This window comes from Polypterus senegalus, chromosome 7, assembly GCF_016835505.1.
Source record: "Polypterus senegalus isolate Bchr_013 chromosome 7, ASM1683550v1, whole genome shotgun sequence".
NCBI lineage: Eukaryota > Metazoa > Chordata > Cladistia > Polypteriformes > Polypteridae > Polypterus > Polypterus senegalus.
The window spans coordinates 26,683,168-26,696,819 of record NC_053160.1 but is presented as its reverse complement, the minus strand read 5'-3'; the positions used below and the strand labels follow the sequence as shown (position 1 = coordinate 26,696,819).

The 13,652-nt window shown below is 39.9% G+C and overlaps 1 protein-coding gene across 1 annotated transcript in view; it reads right to left on the bottom strand.

The window, feature by feature from the left end:
• homer1b (homer scaffold protein 1b) overlaps positions 1-13,652 on the bottom strand; it is a 254,861-nt gene that overhangs the window by 53,608 nt on the left and 187,601 nt on the right. Inside the window, exon 4 of the mRNA XM_039758379.1 lies at positions 10,765-10,857. Coding sequence (XP_039614313.1) covers positions 10,765-10,857 — 93 coding nt within the window. The remainder of the gene's footprint in view (positions 1-10,764; positions 10,858-13,652) is intronic.

Below are 13,652 nucleotides of genomic sequence, written 5' to 3'. Positions count from 1 at the left end.
AACACAGGGCGCAAGGCAGGAAACAAACCCCAGGCAGAGTGCCAACCCACTGCAGGGCACACACACACACCAAGCACAATTTAGAATCGCCAATGCACCTAACCTGCATGTCTCTGGACTGTTGGGGGAAACTGGAGTATCCAGAGGAAACCCACGCAGACACAGGGAGAACATGCAAACTCTATGCATCCTAACTGCAAGGCAGCAGCGCTACCCACTGCGCCACCATGCTGCCCATCCAGAAATAATAAAATAAAAAATAATAGTAACAATAAGAAGAAGACGAAGAAGAATCCATGAACTAGCATAGCATAAGAGATGAAAATTAGCATGACCCAAAAATCAGAACTGTGACACTTTTACATGTATGCAGCAACATATGGACTTGAACGCAACTGGTATGGACTTTCCAATTCATTTCTACCATTATGATATTTCTAACACGCTCCGTGATTAATTTTAGGTTTGGGAAGCAGCTGCCTCAATGCCTTACCATAGATGGCACCTATACTCGTATTCCTAAAACGCCTGAAATTCTGAAGGCCTACACGCAGCATGGTGCCTGCTTATTCTAGACAGTTTCCCACTTCCCCACTACAGCAAATTTATAATCAAGTAAGTTACGAAAATGGATGCATGGAAAGCTGTATCCTCTTCAGTTAGTGGGGCTCCAGAATGTCCAACACAGAGCCATGCTGAGGTTCAAATGATTCAAGTATTCTAGGAGAGAAGGCTGTAAGCCAGGAACTTATGGGCACAGCTTCAGATCTGTAGCCAGCTGCTCCACAAGGCAGACACTTACATCAGTTCTGCTGCCACATGTGCTGTGAGATATTCAGACAGCATCATTAACACACCAGAAAAGTTTCAAAAATGTCAAATAACACAGGCCTCCTCTGTTCCAGAATCACAGTTGCCACTTCACAATGAATTTTACCTCCGCTTTACCAAAGTTCAGCAAAATACAATCTTCAGAGACAATTAAAAGAGAGTCTCTTTCATCAACTTTTAGGACAATACAGATTAGTGCTGTACGCTGAGGACAGACTGAAACCAGCAGATTTACATACATGGCAAAAGAAAGACACCACCTGCTGGGTGTCTACAGCCATGTGAGTCCAAAAATTACATGGCTCTTTGAAGCCATTAGGGAATAAATGTGCATGGTAGTCTTTCATAGAAGCTCTCTCTCTCTCTCTGTTTTTTTCTAGTTTTTTTTTTTATGTTTTAACAATTATTAATTATTAATGTTAAGATTAGATGTGATCTGGTATCTGGCTTGTCACTATAAATTTTTAAACTGACTTTTTAAATGAAGATATGCTGTTGTCGTCGCAAACCCAAGCACTGGCTTATCTCAAATGTATTTCGGACAAACTGTGAGCTTGAGAGACGTCACAGGGTGGGAGTAAAGGATCTGATATTCCTTATGTCTACAACATCTATGATCATAACAGACCTGAAGGAATGTGAAGTGGGTTATATTAAATATTCCCATTTTGGTCTCGTCCGATGCGAGAGATGGACGTCTGAAGTGGAGCTCCGCTAGCAGTGGTGCTATTTTTCATATTATTTGCTTATTATTCTGAGATATCCTGTATTTATTCAACCCGAGAGGGACCGCTACAGTATATGTAAACACATATAAACATGGCCAACAAGAAGGGGGGTCCGAAAGAATCGAAGACTAAAGCTACATCCAAGCTGCGATCAGCAAGCCCTAGTTCGAGATACGGCCTCTCAGAGACAGACCTGGATCAGATGGGCGAAAGTACAGACTCCTCGGGACCACGGTCCGCTACATCGTCGCCTGCTGAGAGCGAAAAGGGGAGCGAAAGTGCGATCGTGAGTGCAGATGTGGATAGCTCGCCGATTGAGAGGATTACCTGAAACTGGAAAAGGCGGGAGGTCCGCGGCTTCAGTTACGCAATCACGCGGGACGGGAGCAGCGGGGACACCGGCTTCAGCAGAGTCTGCTGCTTCATCTACGGTACAAGAAGGCACATTTGAGCTATCTGAACTGAAAGTGTTGCTCGCTGACCTCAGGCAAGATATAAAGAAAAGCGAGAAGGCTAATGAGAAAGCAACGGCAAAGGCACATGAGAGACTGAAACAGGAGATGAAACAGGCCAATGAATGTCTGCGACAGGAAATCCAACAGGCAAATGAAAGGCTTCGTCAAGAGGTACAGCTTGAACTTCGACAGGTGCTGGGTAAAATTGAAGAGCGCATTGAGAAAAACTCGCTAAACTGAGCACGCTTGCTGATCGATTGGAGCATCTTAGTGAGACATTCACGAATCGAATCGAAATAGCCGAACATCTAGCTGCCAGTGCCGAGGAAAGAGCAGTAAATGTCAGTTGAATGTAAAAACTCGGAGAAAAACTTGGAGACAGACTGGCTGCTTTAGAAGATGGGAATAGAAGGTATAATGTCAGAATTGAAGGCTTGCCGGAGAATCGAGAAAGTTTAAACCCGGTGAAATTCGCAACTGAACTTTTTTCTAAAATAATCGGGGGCGACTTTAAAGCAGAATCTGAGATAGCAGCGGCTTACGCGACGCTGATCAAACACCGTCAGACCCGACCAAGATCTTTTATAGTCCGTTTTGAACGATTATCATTTAAGTTAGAGGTGATGGAACTCCTCAGGAAAAAAAGGAAGATATTATATATGAAGATTGCCAATTCGCGTCTTCCCTGACTTCTCTCCAGCAACAGCTATCAAGCGCCGCCTTCTATAATATTAAACAGCTGCTACGGCAAGCCAATGTCAAATACGGCCTCCTGTATCCGCAAAACTGAAAGTGGAATGGCAGGGCATTTCTATGTTTTCGCTAGCAAGGAGGAGGCAGAAAATGAGTTAAGAAAGCTGATCCGGGACTATTCTGATACATAATTGTGAGTCATGGCGGTAAATGATAAAGCTAGGATTAATAATCTACTGTCTGATCTATTTGTTTTAAAATACGGGTTTTTATCAGCATATATTCTCATATTCTTATATTATTATTACTTACTTATTACTTATCATTACTTAGTATTACTAGGGCTAAATGTTTGTGTTTTATTGTGCTTAATTACGTTTTCCTCCTCTTTTTTTTCTTTTCTAATTATTTCATGTGTACCCTAAATGAGACTGTTCAATATCATACCCTTGGTTTGCTGTTATTGCTATTACTGCATTAAGACTTGTTATGCTTGTTTTGGACACATCTTTAACACCATCACCTGGGTTTATTATCTGGGGATATCATCTTAATGCACTAAAATTGATGAAGATTATATGTATGTATGTATGTATGTATATATATATATATATATATGTATATGTGTATGTGTATATATATATATATATATTAAGTGCAAAATTCTTTTCTTTTTTTTTTTTCCTCTTTTAAAGACTATATTGGTAACAGATATCTCTATCTTTTAACCTTAAAGCGCCACTGCATGGGGGCTTGATGTGCTTTGGACGTGCTCTGTCTCTGGGTATGTCAGAGGACTGGGACTGCATGAAGTGGGTTTTAGCCTCACCTGGGGAGGCAAAAAGGGAGGGTGGGGGGTTAAGGGGAAGAGAAAGAGAGCAGGCTTGATCTATATCTAATCTATCATCTCAATCTTTATAATTATAACTATCAACGTAATAATAAGCTGCATGGCAACAACTCTTGGGGAATAGGAAATTAAGACCTAAACTATTTCACTTCCAGTTAAGACTATAATATGACACCAAAAACTCAGAATCAGTGTCTCCATGATGGGACAGTTAACTTCGTAAGCTGGAATGTTAAAGGCCTGAATCACGAATTAAAGAGAAAGAAAGTACTTTCTCACCTAACAGGTCTAAATGCTAAAATAGTATTTTTACAGGAAACCCACTTACTAAGTAAGGATCAGTTCCGCTGCAAAAGACTGGACTGGCCAAATGTTCCATTCTAGTTTTACAAAGAAAACTAGAGGGGTGGGAATTCTCATACATAGAACAGTACCATTTGTAGCATCAGATGTAGTATTGGATCCTGAAGGGAGATATGTGATGGTCATGGGAGACTTATCTAACTGTAAAATGATTTTGATAAATGTTTATGCACCTAATGTTGATGATAAGGAATTTATACAAAATTTATTTGCATCCATTCCCAATCTGAACACTCATAAACTTATAATGGCTGGGGACTTTAATTGTGTTCTAAATCCACTTTTAGATAAGACTTCCTCCACAGGGGAACGCAACTAACACCGCAAAGATAATTACAAAGTTTATAACTGATCACAACTTATCAGATCCCTGGAGGTTTTAAACCCAAATTCAAGAACATATTCTTTCTACTCACCAGTACATCATTGCTACTCAAGGATTGATTACTTCTTTATAGATAATAACTTCTTGCCTAAGATTAAATCTTGTAAATACGATGCTATTGTTATTTCAGACCATGCTCCGATGATCTTGGAGCTGAAATTACTAAGCCCCATACACTCACCCGCAGATGGCGTCTCAATCCGCTTCTATTAGCTGACGAGAATTGTACTGAATTTATATCCAAACAAATTGAATTCTTTCTAGAGACAAATACATCCCCTGAGATCTCTGCAGGAACACTCTGGGAAACTCTTAAGGCCTTCTTAAGAGGACAGATTATCTCATATCTTTCCCACAGAAATAAATCCGCGAAGAAAGTAGCAGAGATAAAAGCGAAATTACTAAAATAGATGAAGAACATGCCAGACTACCAAGCGAGACTCTACATAAGAGGAGGCAGGCTCTACATTCAGAATTAAACCTCTTGACAACTAAAGAAACCGAACAACTAATTTACAAATCCAGACATCATTATTATGAACATGGAGAGAAAGCTAATAAGCTTTTAGCGCAACAAATTCACAAGCAAGAAGTGCGCAACGCAATCTCGTAATTACTAACACGAATGGAGATAAAATCATCGAACACAAAAATATAATGTGCACTTTTAGAGACTACTATAAATCCCTATATACTACTGAGTTTAAAGAAGACAATATACAATCTAATGCATTTCTGGATAAATTACAGATACCACAAATTGACGCTATTAGTGTGGAGGAGCTCGATAAACCTCTGTCATTATCAGAATTACTGGATGCTATAAAGTCACTCCAAGGTGGAAAAGCAGCAGGCCCTGATGGCTACCCTGCAGAGTTTTACAAGAAATTCTCCGCTCAGCTAGCTCCCTCCTATTAGCAACATTTACAGAAGCCAGAGATAACCAATCTCTTCCACAAACCTTTCGCCAAGCACTAATCACTGTCTTTCCAAAACAAAATAAGGACTTATTACAATGTGCATCATACAGACCAATTTCACTTCTGAATAACGACGTTAAAATACTCTCTAAAATCATAGCTAGAAGGATGGAGAAAGTGCTCCCCTCAATAATATCACAAGACCAAACTGGATTTATTAGGGGCCGACACTTATCTTCAAATCTTGACGCCTGTTTAATGTAATATACTCACCAACTAAATCAAACACCCCAGAAATATTATTATCATTGGATGCAGAAAAAGCATTCGACATGATTGAATGGAAATACCTTTTACTATTTTGGAGAAGTTTGGGTTTGGCCCGAACATTTGTGCATGGATTAAATTACTGTATACTAACCCAGAAGCTTCAGTTTGCATCAATAACATTTGCTCAGACTACTTTAAACTAGAACGTGGCACAAGACAAGGATGCCCTTTGTCACCACTGCTGTTTGCAATTGCCATTGAACCACTGGCAATACATTGTCGAAATACTGATCAGATAAAGGGGATTAGCAGAGAAGGACTGGAACAGAAAATCTCATTATATGCAGATGACATGGTACTGTATATATCGGACCCAGAAAATTCTGTGCCTGCAGTCTTAGCAGCACTCACAGAATTTCAAAAGCTCTCTGGTCTCAGAATTAATCTGAATAAAAGTGTACTCTTTCCGGTGAATTCGCAAGCATATAATATTAGATTAGACACCCTTCCTTTTATCATTGCAGAACAGTTTAAATACCTCGGGTAAACATCACAAGTAAACATAAAGCTCTTTATCAAAAAATTTCGTCGTCTGTATGGAAAAAATTAAACAAGACTTGCATAGATGGTCAACCCTTCATCTCACACTAGCTGGAAGAATTAACACTGTTAAGATGAATATTCTTCCTAAGCTCCTTTTTTTATTTCAAAACATACCAATATACATTAATAAATCGTTCTTTAAGCAATTAGATTCAACAATAACCTCATTTATTTGGAATTCTAAACATCCACGCATCAAAAGAGCGACCCTACAAAGACAAAAGGCAGAAGGGGCATGGCTCTACCTAACTTCCAGTTTTATTACTGGGGCAAATATACAGTCGATAAGAACCTGGACACAAATAGAAGAACATACACAGGCATGGACCGCAATAGAAGTAAAATCCTGCAGTACTTCTTTGTATTCCTTGCTTTGTGCTCCAATAAACACACGTTATCGGCAATACACTAATAACCCAATTGTGCTCCACTCACTTAGAATCTGGAACCAATGTAGAAAGCATTTTAAGACGGAGAAGCTTCTTTCTGTGGCACCCTGCAAAAGAACCACCTCTTTCAACCCTCACAAACATATGCAGTTTTAATATCTGGAAAAATTTGGAATTAACTTGCTTAGAGACCTTTATATAGACAACGTCTTTGCATCCTATGAACAATTACGTTCCAAATTTAACATTCCAGCTACAAATTTCTTTCACTATCTTCAAATCAGGAACTTTGTTAAACAGAACCTTCCAGATTTTCCTCATCTTGCACCCTCATCCACGCTGGAAAAATTATTGCTCAATTTCAAGGAGTTAGACTCCATCTCTACAATATATAAAATCCTTTTACAATCCCTTCCTTTCAAAGATCCAAGAGGACACTGGGAAAATGACCTCTCAATTAATATATCAGAAAAGGAGTGGAAAGTAGCAATGCAGAGAATTCACTCAAGCTCCATATGCGCAAAGCATACAATTATACAACTCAAAATTATATATCGAGCACATCTGTCTCGACTAAAACTCTCAAAATGTTCCAGGGCATGATCCAACCTGCGAACGTTGCAACCAAGCCCCAGCCTCACTAGGTCACATGTTCTGGGCCTGCTCCAAATTAACATTATTCTGGACAAAAATTTTTAATTACCTCTCAGACAGTCTTGGACTCACAATCCCTCCTAACCCATTAACAGCTGTGTTTGGGGTTCTTCCAGAGGGTCTTAAAGTGGAGAAAGACAAACAAACTGTGATTGCATTCACTACACTGTTGGCACGCAGACTTATTCTGATAAACTGGAAGAACCCAAACTCTCCTCTTTTAAGTCAGTGGGAAACTGATGTGTTATATTATTTAAAATTGGAAAAAATCAAATACTCAGTTAGAGGATCTGTGCAGACTTTTTCAAAACATGGCAGGATCTAATCAGTAATATTTTGAAATGATTTTATAAAGCACAGAGAATTTGTTGATTTAGGTATTTTTAAAAGCCTTAAATTTTACACCGTTTGGCTTGCTCTCTCTCTCAAGGGTGGGGATCGATCTGTTCTTAGCATAATTCTTTTTTTTTGTAAAAACTTGATTGCTATGTATTGATTGTAATAAAATTAATAAATAAATAAATAAAAAAATAAATAAATAAATAAATAAATAAATAAATATTCCCATACCCAGCTGGTAGCACTGCGATCACTATTGCCTAGGGAGCTCTGTTACAATGGAAAGGCAGCTCATCTGAGGATGGAAAGGTTGAAGAGTCACAGCGAAGATAAAAGTACTTTGTAGAGGTTTCAGATCTGGCCTGCCTCCAAATAATGTGGAATATTCAATCACTTTAAAATAATTTGGACGAATTGTTACTGTCCAGAGAGATAAGTTAATCATCCTTGTTAATGTTTATTAGTTCAAAAACAGAAACGATTCACTCTGTTATCCAACACTTTCATAATGAATCATTCTGACCCTAGAATGCTGAAGATTTCAATCAGGTAAACTTTGGAAGAAATAGCATGTTCCTTTTGTAGACACCACAAGCTGGACCTGCTCTGTTCAAATGTTACATGTGGCACAACTGGACAGATCTGACAATGTGTTACTGACACCTTACGAGGCCACGGTGCTCACATTCAATGGACACCCTTGTTGGAGCATCTTATAGTTCATGACTTAGATGGAACAGCAGCAAGTAAGATGGCAGGCATTACATTATTTATTAAAGGACGGAGAATTAAAGCATCACAGTGCATCCAATAGTCCCTCTGCGAAGACCTCAGCGTCATGAACTCTTCAGTTGACAAAGTTAAATTATTACAATAACAAGTCTGTGATGAAAACCTCAAAAATCCCCATACCCATGCCACAACACTACGGATTTTGTCCATACACTGTTTCCCTGATTCCTGCGGTGACTCCGCAATTCTCCTCTGTTCCCTAAAAGTAATTCAGCAAACCAGAATTCTACAGCATCACAGAACTTTGCAACAACCACAGACCTGAAACTGCACATTGCTTAGCACAGCTGATGCCATCTGTCCTGACACTCTCAGATCAGAATTCACCCTCAAACTGTTCTTTTCTTTCATTCATGTTCTTCTCACTGTTGCTAGTTTTCCCTCATGTAGCACTTCCCCTTTCCAATTTACACTCTGGGAACCTCAGTTGACACTATTAAATTACTGCGCCGCTTCCACACTAATTAAATAATACAAGTGATTGCACATGCTCACCGGGAAGTGCACTAAAGCTGGTAAATGCAATAATTTAAACTTATTAATACACTCCGTGACATGACCTGTAAAACACCTACAAGCAAGTGATGGACAGCAGCAGCTCTCATCTTATTATCCAAGCCAGACGTTCTTGTGTATGTTTGGTTTGTTGTGTTTGTTATAACATTTATACTTTTCTTGCACTTCTGTAAAGTCTTAATTTCCCTGTGCTGTCTATCTATCTATCTATCTATCTATCTATCTATCTATCTATCTATCTATTATATAGTGCCTTTTCTATCTATCTAGCTATCTATCTATCTGTCTATCTAGCTATCTATCTAACTATCTATTATATAGTGCCTTTTCTATCTATCTATCTATCTATTATATAGTGCCTTTTCTATCTATCTATCTATCTATCTATCTGTCTATCTAGCTATCTATCTATCTATCTATCTATCTATCATATAGTGCCTTTTCTATCTATCTATCTATCTATCTATCTATCTATCTATCTATCTATCTATCTATCTATCTATCTATCTATAAAAAAGAAACAACCTTTATTGTTTGTTATTTATTTTTAAAAAACTAGGGGGTTTTGCCCCCTGCTCGCCAATCCTCCCCCTTTGCTCAATTAGCTGCTGGCTTGCTGCTTCTGCCGTGCCGTGTGATCTGCACTTGGCTCGCCTACCCAGTGCTACGCGCCGTTGTGGAGAGGGGGGCTGAATGCACCCCAAGGAGACGCGGTCGCTCCTCTGAAACTCCTCTTTAACGGCGATACAATGGGAAGCAAATAACAGTTGTTTTTTTACTTCCTCTTTGCTCGATCAGGTGCTGACTTGCACCTCCTGACCTGCATTTCGAACGTTTTAAAGTCACTGCCTTGTTTGTCTTCTCCTCCAGATCTGCCCGTCTCGCAGAAAGTGAAAGTGTCTCTCTGTCTTTGTCTCTCAAAGATTTCTCTTCAAAAGATCACGTCTCTTTCGCAGTCTCGTCCCAAGTTTTTTTTTTTTTATAATAGAGAGATATGATAAATTTCTGTACTTTTTTTTAACATTTGGGGCACCAGGACGTGAAGTGCCTTGCTTAAGGTCACACAGTAAGTGCAGATTGAACTATTATCTTTGTGATTTAAGTAGCAGTGCCTTACCCACTAGGCCACACTCCCTAGTAGTTCACAATTAGTTAGGTGTCAGTATAATGCCAGCCATCCGTTCATTTCTGAAAGTGTTCATCTAAACTCTGCCAGCACTGAGCACAAAGCAGGAACCAAGAATAAGTAAGATGCCAGTGAATGACAGGGCAGAGTCACACATACACATGCAGGGCCATGTTTGGATCACCAATTAACCTAACACGTACGTTTCTGGAATGCAGTAGGCTCACGCAGACATGGGACAAACATACAAACTAAGTACCGGCAACAAAAAGTCAACAACAAAAAAATCTAAAGTTGTGAATAATGATGCCACCCAGATAAGTCTTGGCTTCTTTTTAAATATATTCTTTGTGAGTGTGCGGATCCTTCATCTGTTTCACTTTCAACGTGAAGGTACATTTTGGAGAAGGTTGGGAAGGGGGGTATAACACAACCCTAAAATCCAATCACATCTCTAACACAATACTCACTGCACTGATGTCATATTTCAAACAGCGTCTCACCAGGGTTCAAGTGTGTGTCACCGTATTTTTTAATGCTTGCCTTTTTCAACAGTTCCTTACGTAATGTTCATATGGCCAGACTGCTGTATCAAAGCTTTGATTATTCCCTCGGAAGCTGCCCCCCTTTCTCTGCATCTCTTGCTGCCAAATGCCCGTCACAATGTATAATGGAATTACATTTCCTGAATAACAGTTTTGTTGTGCGAGTGTGTCAATCAGTAATTCTTCTTTTGTGCTAACCCCCTACAGCTGACAGTCCTGAAGGTATGAAAGTGCAGATCACAGCAATTTGTATTTTCTGAATTACAGCACATGCTAAACGAAATCATTTCTTCCTTGGCACTCACCTGTGATGGGGTGCTGGTTAACTCCATCTTCTCCTGAGATTTTTCCTTAGCTATTCGAGCAGCTTCCTTGAACTCCTGAAACTTTTCTGCAAACTAGAAAAAAGACAGTTTTATTGTGTTCATCAACAGCACAGTACCATGATTATTATTTTAACAAGGCAGTTTTAACATGTTCCAATAAATAAAAATGGACACTATGGGGCAAAGCATACTTCATTTGGGGTCGACCTGGCCAAAAACAAACATCACGTGTACACCATAAACTGAAAGCTTTAATAAATTGTGCATTTTCACTTTCAGTTCACAAGTCTATCCCCCTATCAGCAGAAGGAGACTTAAACTATAGAAAAATATATCAAACACATACAGATGTGGACAAATTTGTTGGTGCCCCTCCATGAAAAAAGAAGAGCCCACAATTGTCTCTGAATTTGAAACTGATAAAAGTAATTGGCACCCATCATTGTTTATTCTATATTTAACCAAAAAATCAGACTTTGCTTTAGGGATTTAATTCAACATAATATTTCAAATAATAACACAAAGGACACAAATGATGGGACCGTTAGCCTAATATTTTGTTGCACAGCCTGTAGAGGCCATCACTGCAAATAAGCGATTTCTGCACTTCTCAAAGTGACTTCTGCATCTGTCAACAGGTAGCTTTGCTCACTCATCCTGACTGAACTGCTTCAGCCGTGTCAGGTTTGAAGGGGGTCTTCTCCAGACTGCATGTTTCAGTTTTTTTCATAGATGTTTGATAAGATTCAAATCAGGGCTCACAGAAGGCCTCTTCAGAATAGTCCAGTGTTTTTTTCTTAGCCATTCTTGTGTATTTTGGCTCATTATCTTGTTGAAGGATCCATGACTTGTGACTGAGACAGAGTTTTCTGACACCGAGGAGGATGTTTCACTCCAGAATGTCTTGATAGTCTTGAGGTTTCATTGTTCCCTGCACAGACTCAAGGCACCTCATGTCAGATACATCAAAGCAGTCCCAAAACACAAGCGAACCTCCTCCATGTTTCACAGTAGTTATGGTGTTCTTTTCTTTCAAAGCTTAATTTTTTTGTCTGAGCTAATGTGACTTGCCAAAAAGCTCCAGTTTTGTCACATCTGTCCAAAGGACATTCTCCCAGTAGAATTGTGGCTTATCAATATGCATTTTAGCATATTGAGCCCACTGTCACTCAAAAAACAGACACTGATGGACCCTGACCTTGGAGTTCAGCTTGTATCTCTTTGGAAATACTCCTTGGCTTTTTGTCTGCCATTCTCCCTGTCCTTCTGCCTATTATGGGGTCGATTTTTCTTTTGTGGCCACATCCAGGAAGGTTGACTACAGTGCCATGAGCCTTAAACTCCTTAATAATATTTGCAACCGTTGCCTTTAACATGCTTCTCTATATTTTCCTCTTGTCACACATGTGCGATTAGGAGACAGCTAAACGGCCTGAATAATAGTAGTTGCACGCCAGACCAGGGAGTGGCGAGGTGCTCTGACTTTCTCTCTCAATCCTCTGCAGACCTTCCATGGGAAATCCCGCACAGTTACGGTGACACTGATGACAGGACTTCCGGTTCCGGCCCCACTGATGGTGTCACTTCTGGCATCAGCAATGATGTCATTTCCAGGTCCATTGATGATATCACTTCCAGGTCAGATGATATTACTTCCTGTTCTGGTCCCGATGACATAACTTCCTGTTGCGGCCTTTAAAGCCGCCATCTTTACAACCTTAAGTCAGTTCTGTGAACATCTCACAATCTAATTACCCATTTGCAGCCAGGGCACAATATACAGGCAGCTGCCCCAAACCTTTTTTGATGTCTTTCGACTATTACTGTGACACTCTCTTTTGCTTTTTTTGGTCCAAATTCAGTGTGAGACACACATGATGATCCAAAAGAGCAGAGTGACTATTTTTCAACATTTAAACAGACTGAATGACTGATTGCACTCTTAATTAAAGAATTAAAGAAAACAGCTAGTTTGAAAAATCACTCTAATCCAGTTATTTATGATCTTTTCTAGGGGTAACAACAAATGTGTCCCAGCTATTTTAGAATACAGTGGAACCTCTAGATACGATCATCTTTCTATACGAGAAATTCAAGATAAGAGGAAAGTATGAGCGAAAAATTCAGATCTAAATACGAGCATTGGCTCGCGTAACGAGCCACGAGCCAGGCTGTGGTTATGCGTGACGCGTTTCCCGATCCGCCTCGACTCGGGGATTCACCCAAGCTGACGCTGCCAGCCCGTCAGCTCACTCAGTGTTCCTTGTTCTCCCGTAGCGTGAGGATCTACGCGTTTGTGCGCTTGTGATTTCATTGTTTCGCTGTAGCAGTTCGATGTACAAGCGTATCCAAAAATATCGCGGACATGCAGACGGAGAATACGACACGATTGCCCTCAAGAGGAGAGAGAGAGAGAGACAGAGATAGGCGCGCGCAAGATAAGGAGAGAGAGAGAGAGAGAGAGAGTGTGCCGAGCGAGAGAGATAAGGAGAGAGAGAGACGAGTGCGCGAGCGACAGAGATAAGGAGAGAGACAGACGGGTGCACGAGCGAGCGAGAGAGATAAGGAGAGAGAGAGAGAGAGACGCGTGCGCGAGCAAGAGAGATAAGGAGAGAGAGATGCGCACGAGAGAGAACCATCAGCTCAGTTATGCTCACATGACGCTCAGCAGACAAAGTGTATCCATACTACTTGTATTGCAAGACATCGCTCGTTTTATCAAGTCAAAATTAATTAAAAAATTTAGCTCGTCTTGCAAAACACTCGTAAACCAAGTTACTTGCAAACCGAGGTTCCACTTGTATATATTATTTATTAGTGTTATTTGTTAGGAAAATTGATTTTTATGTTGATATTTTTGGGGGTGC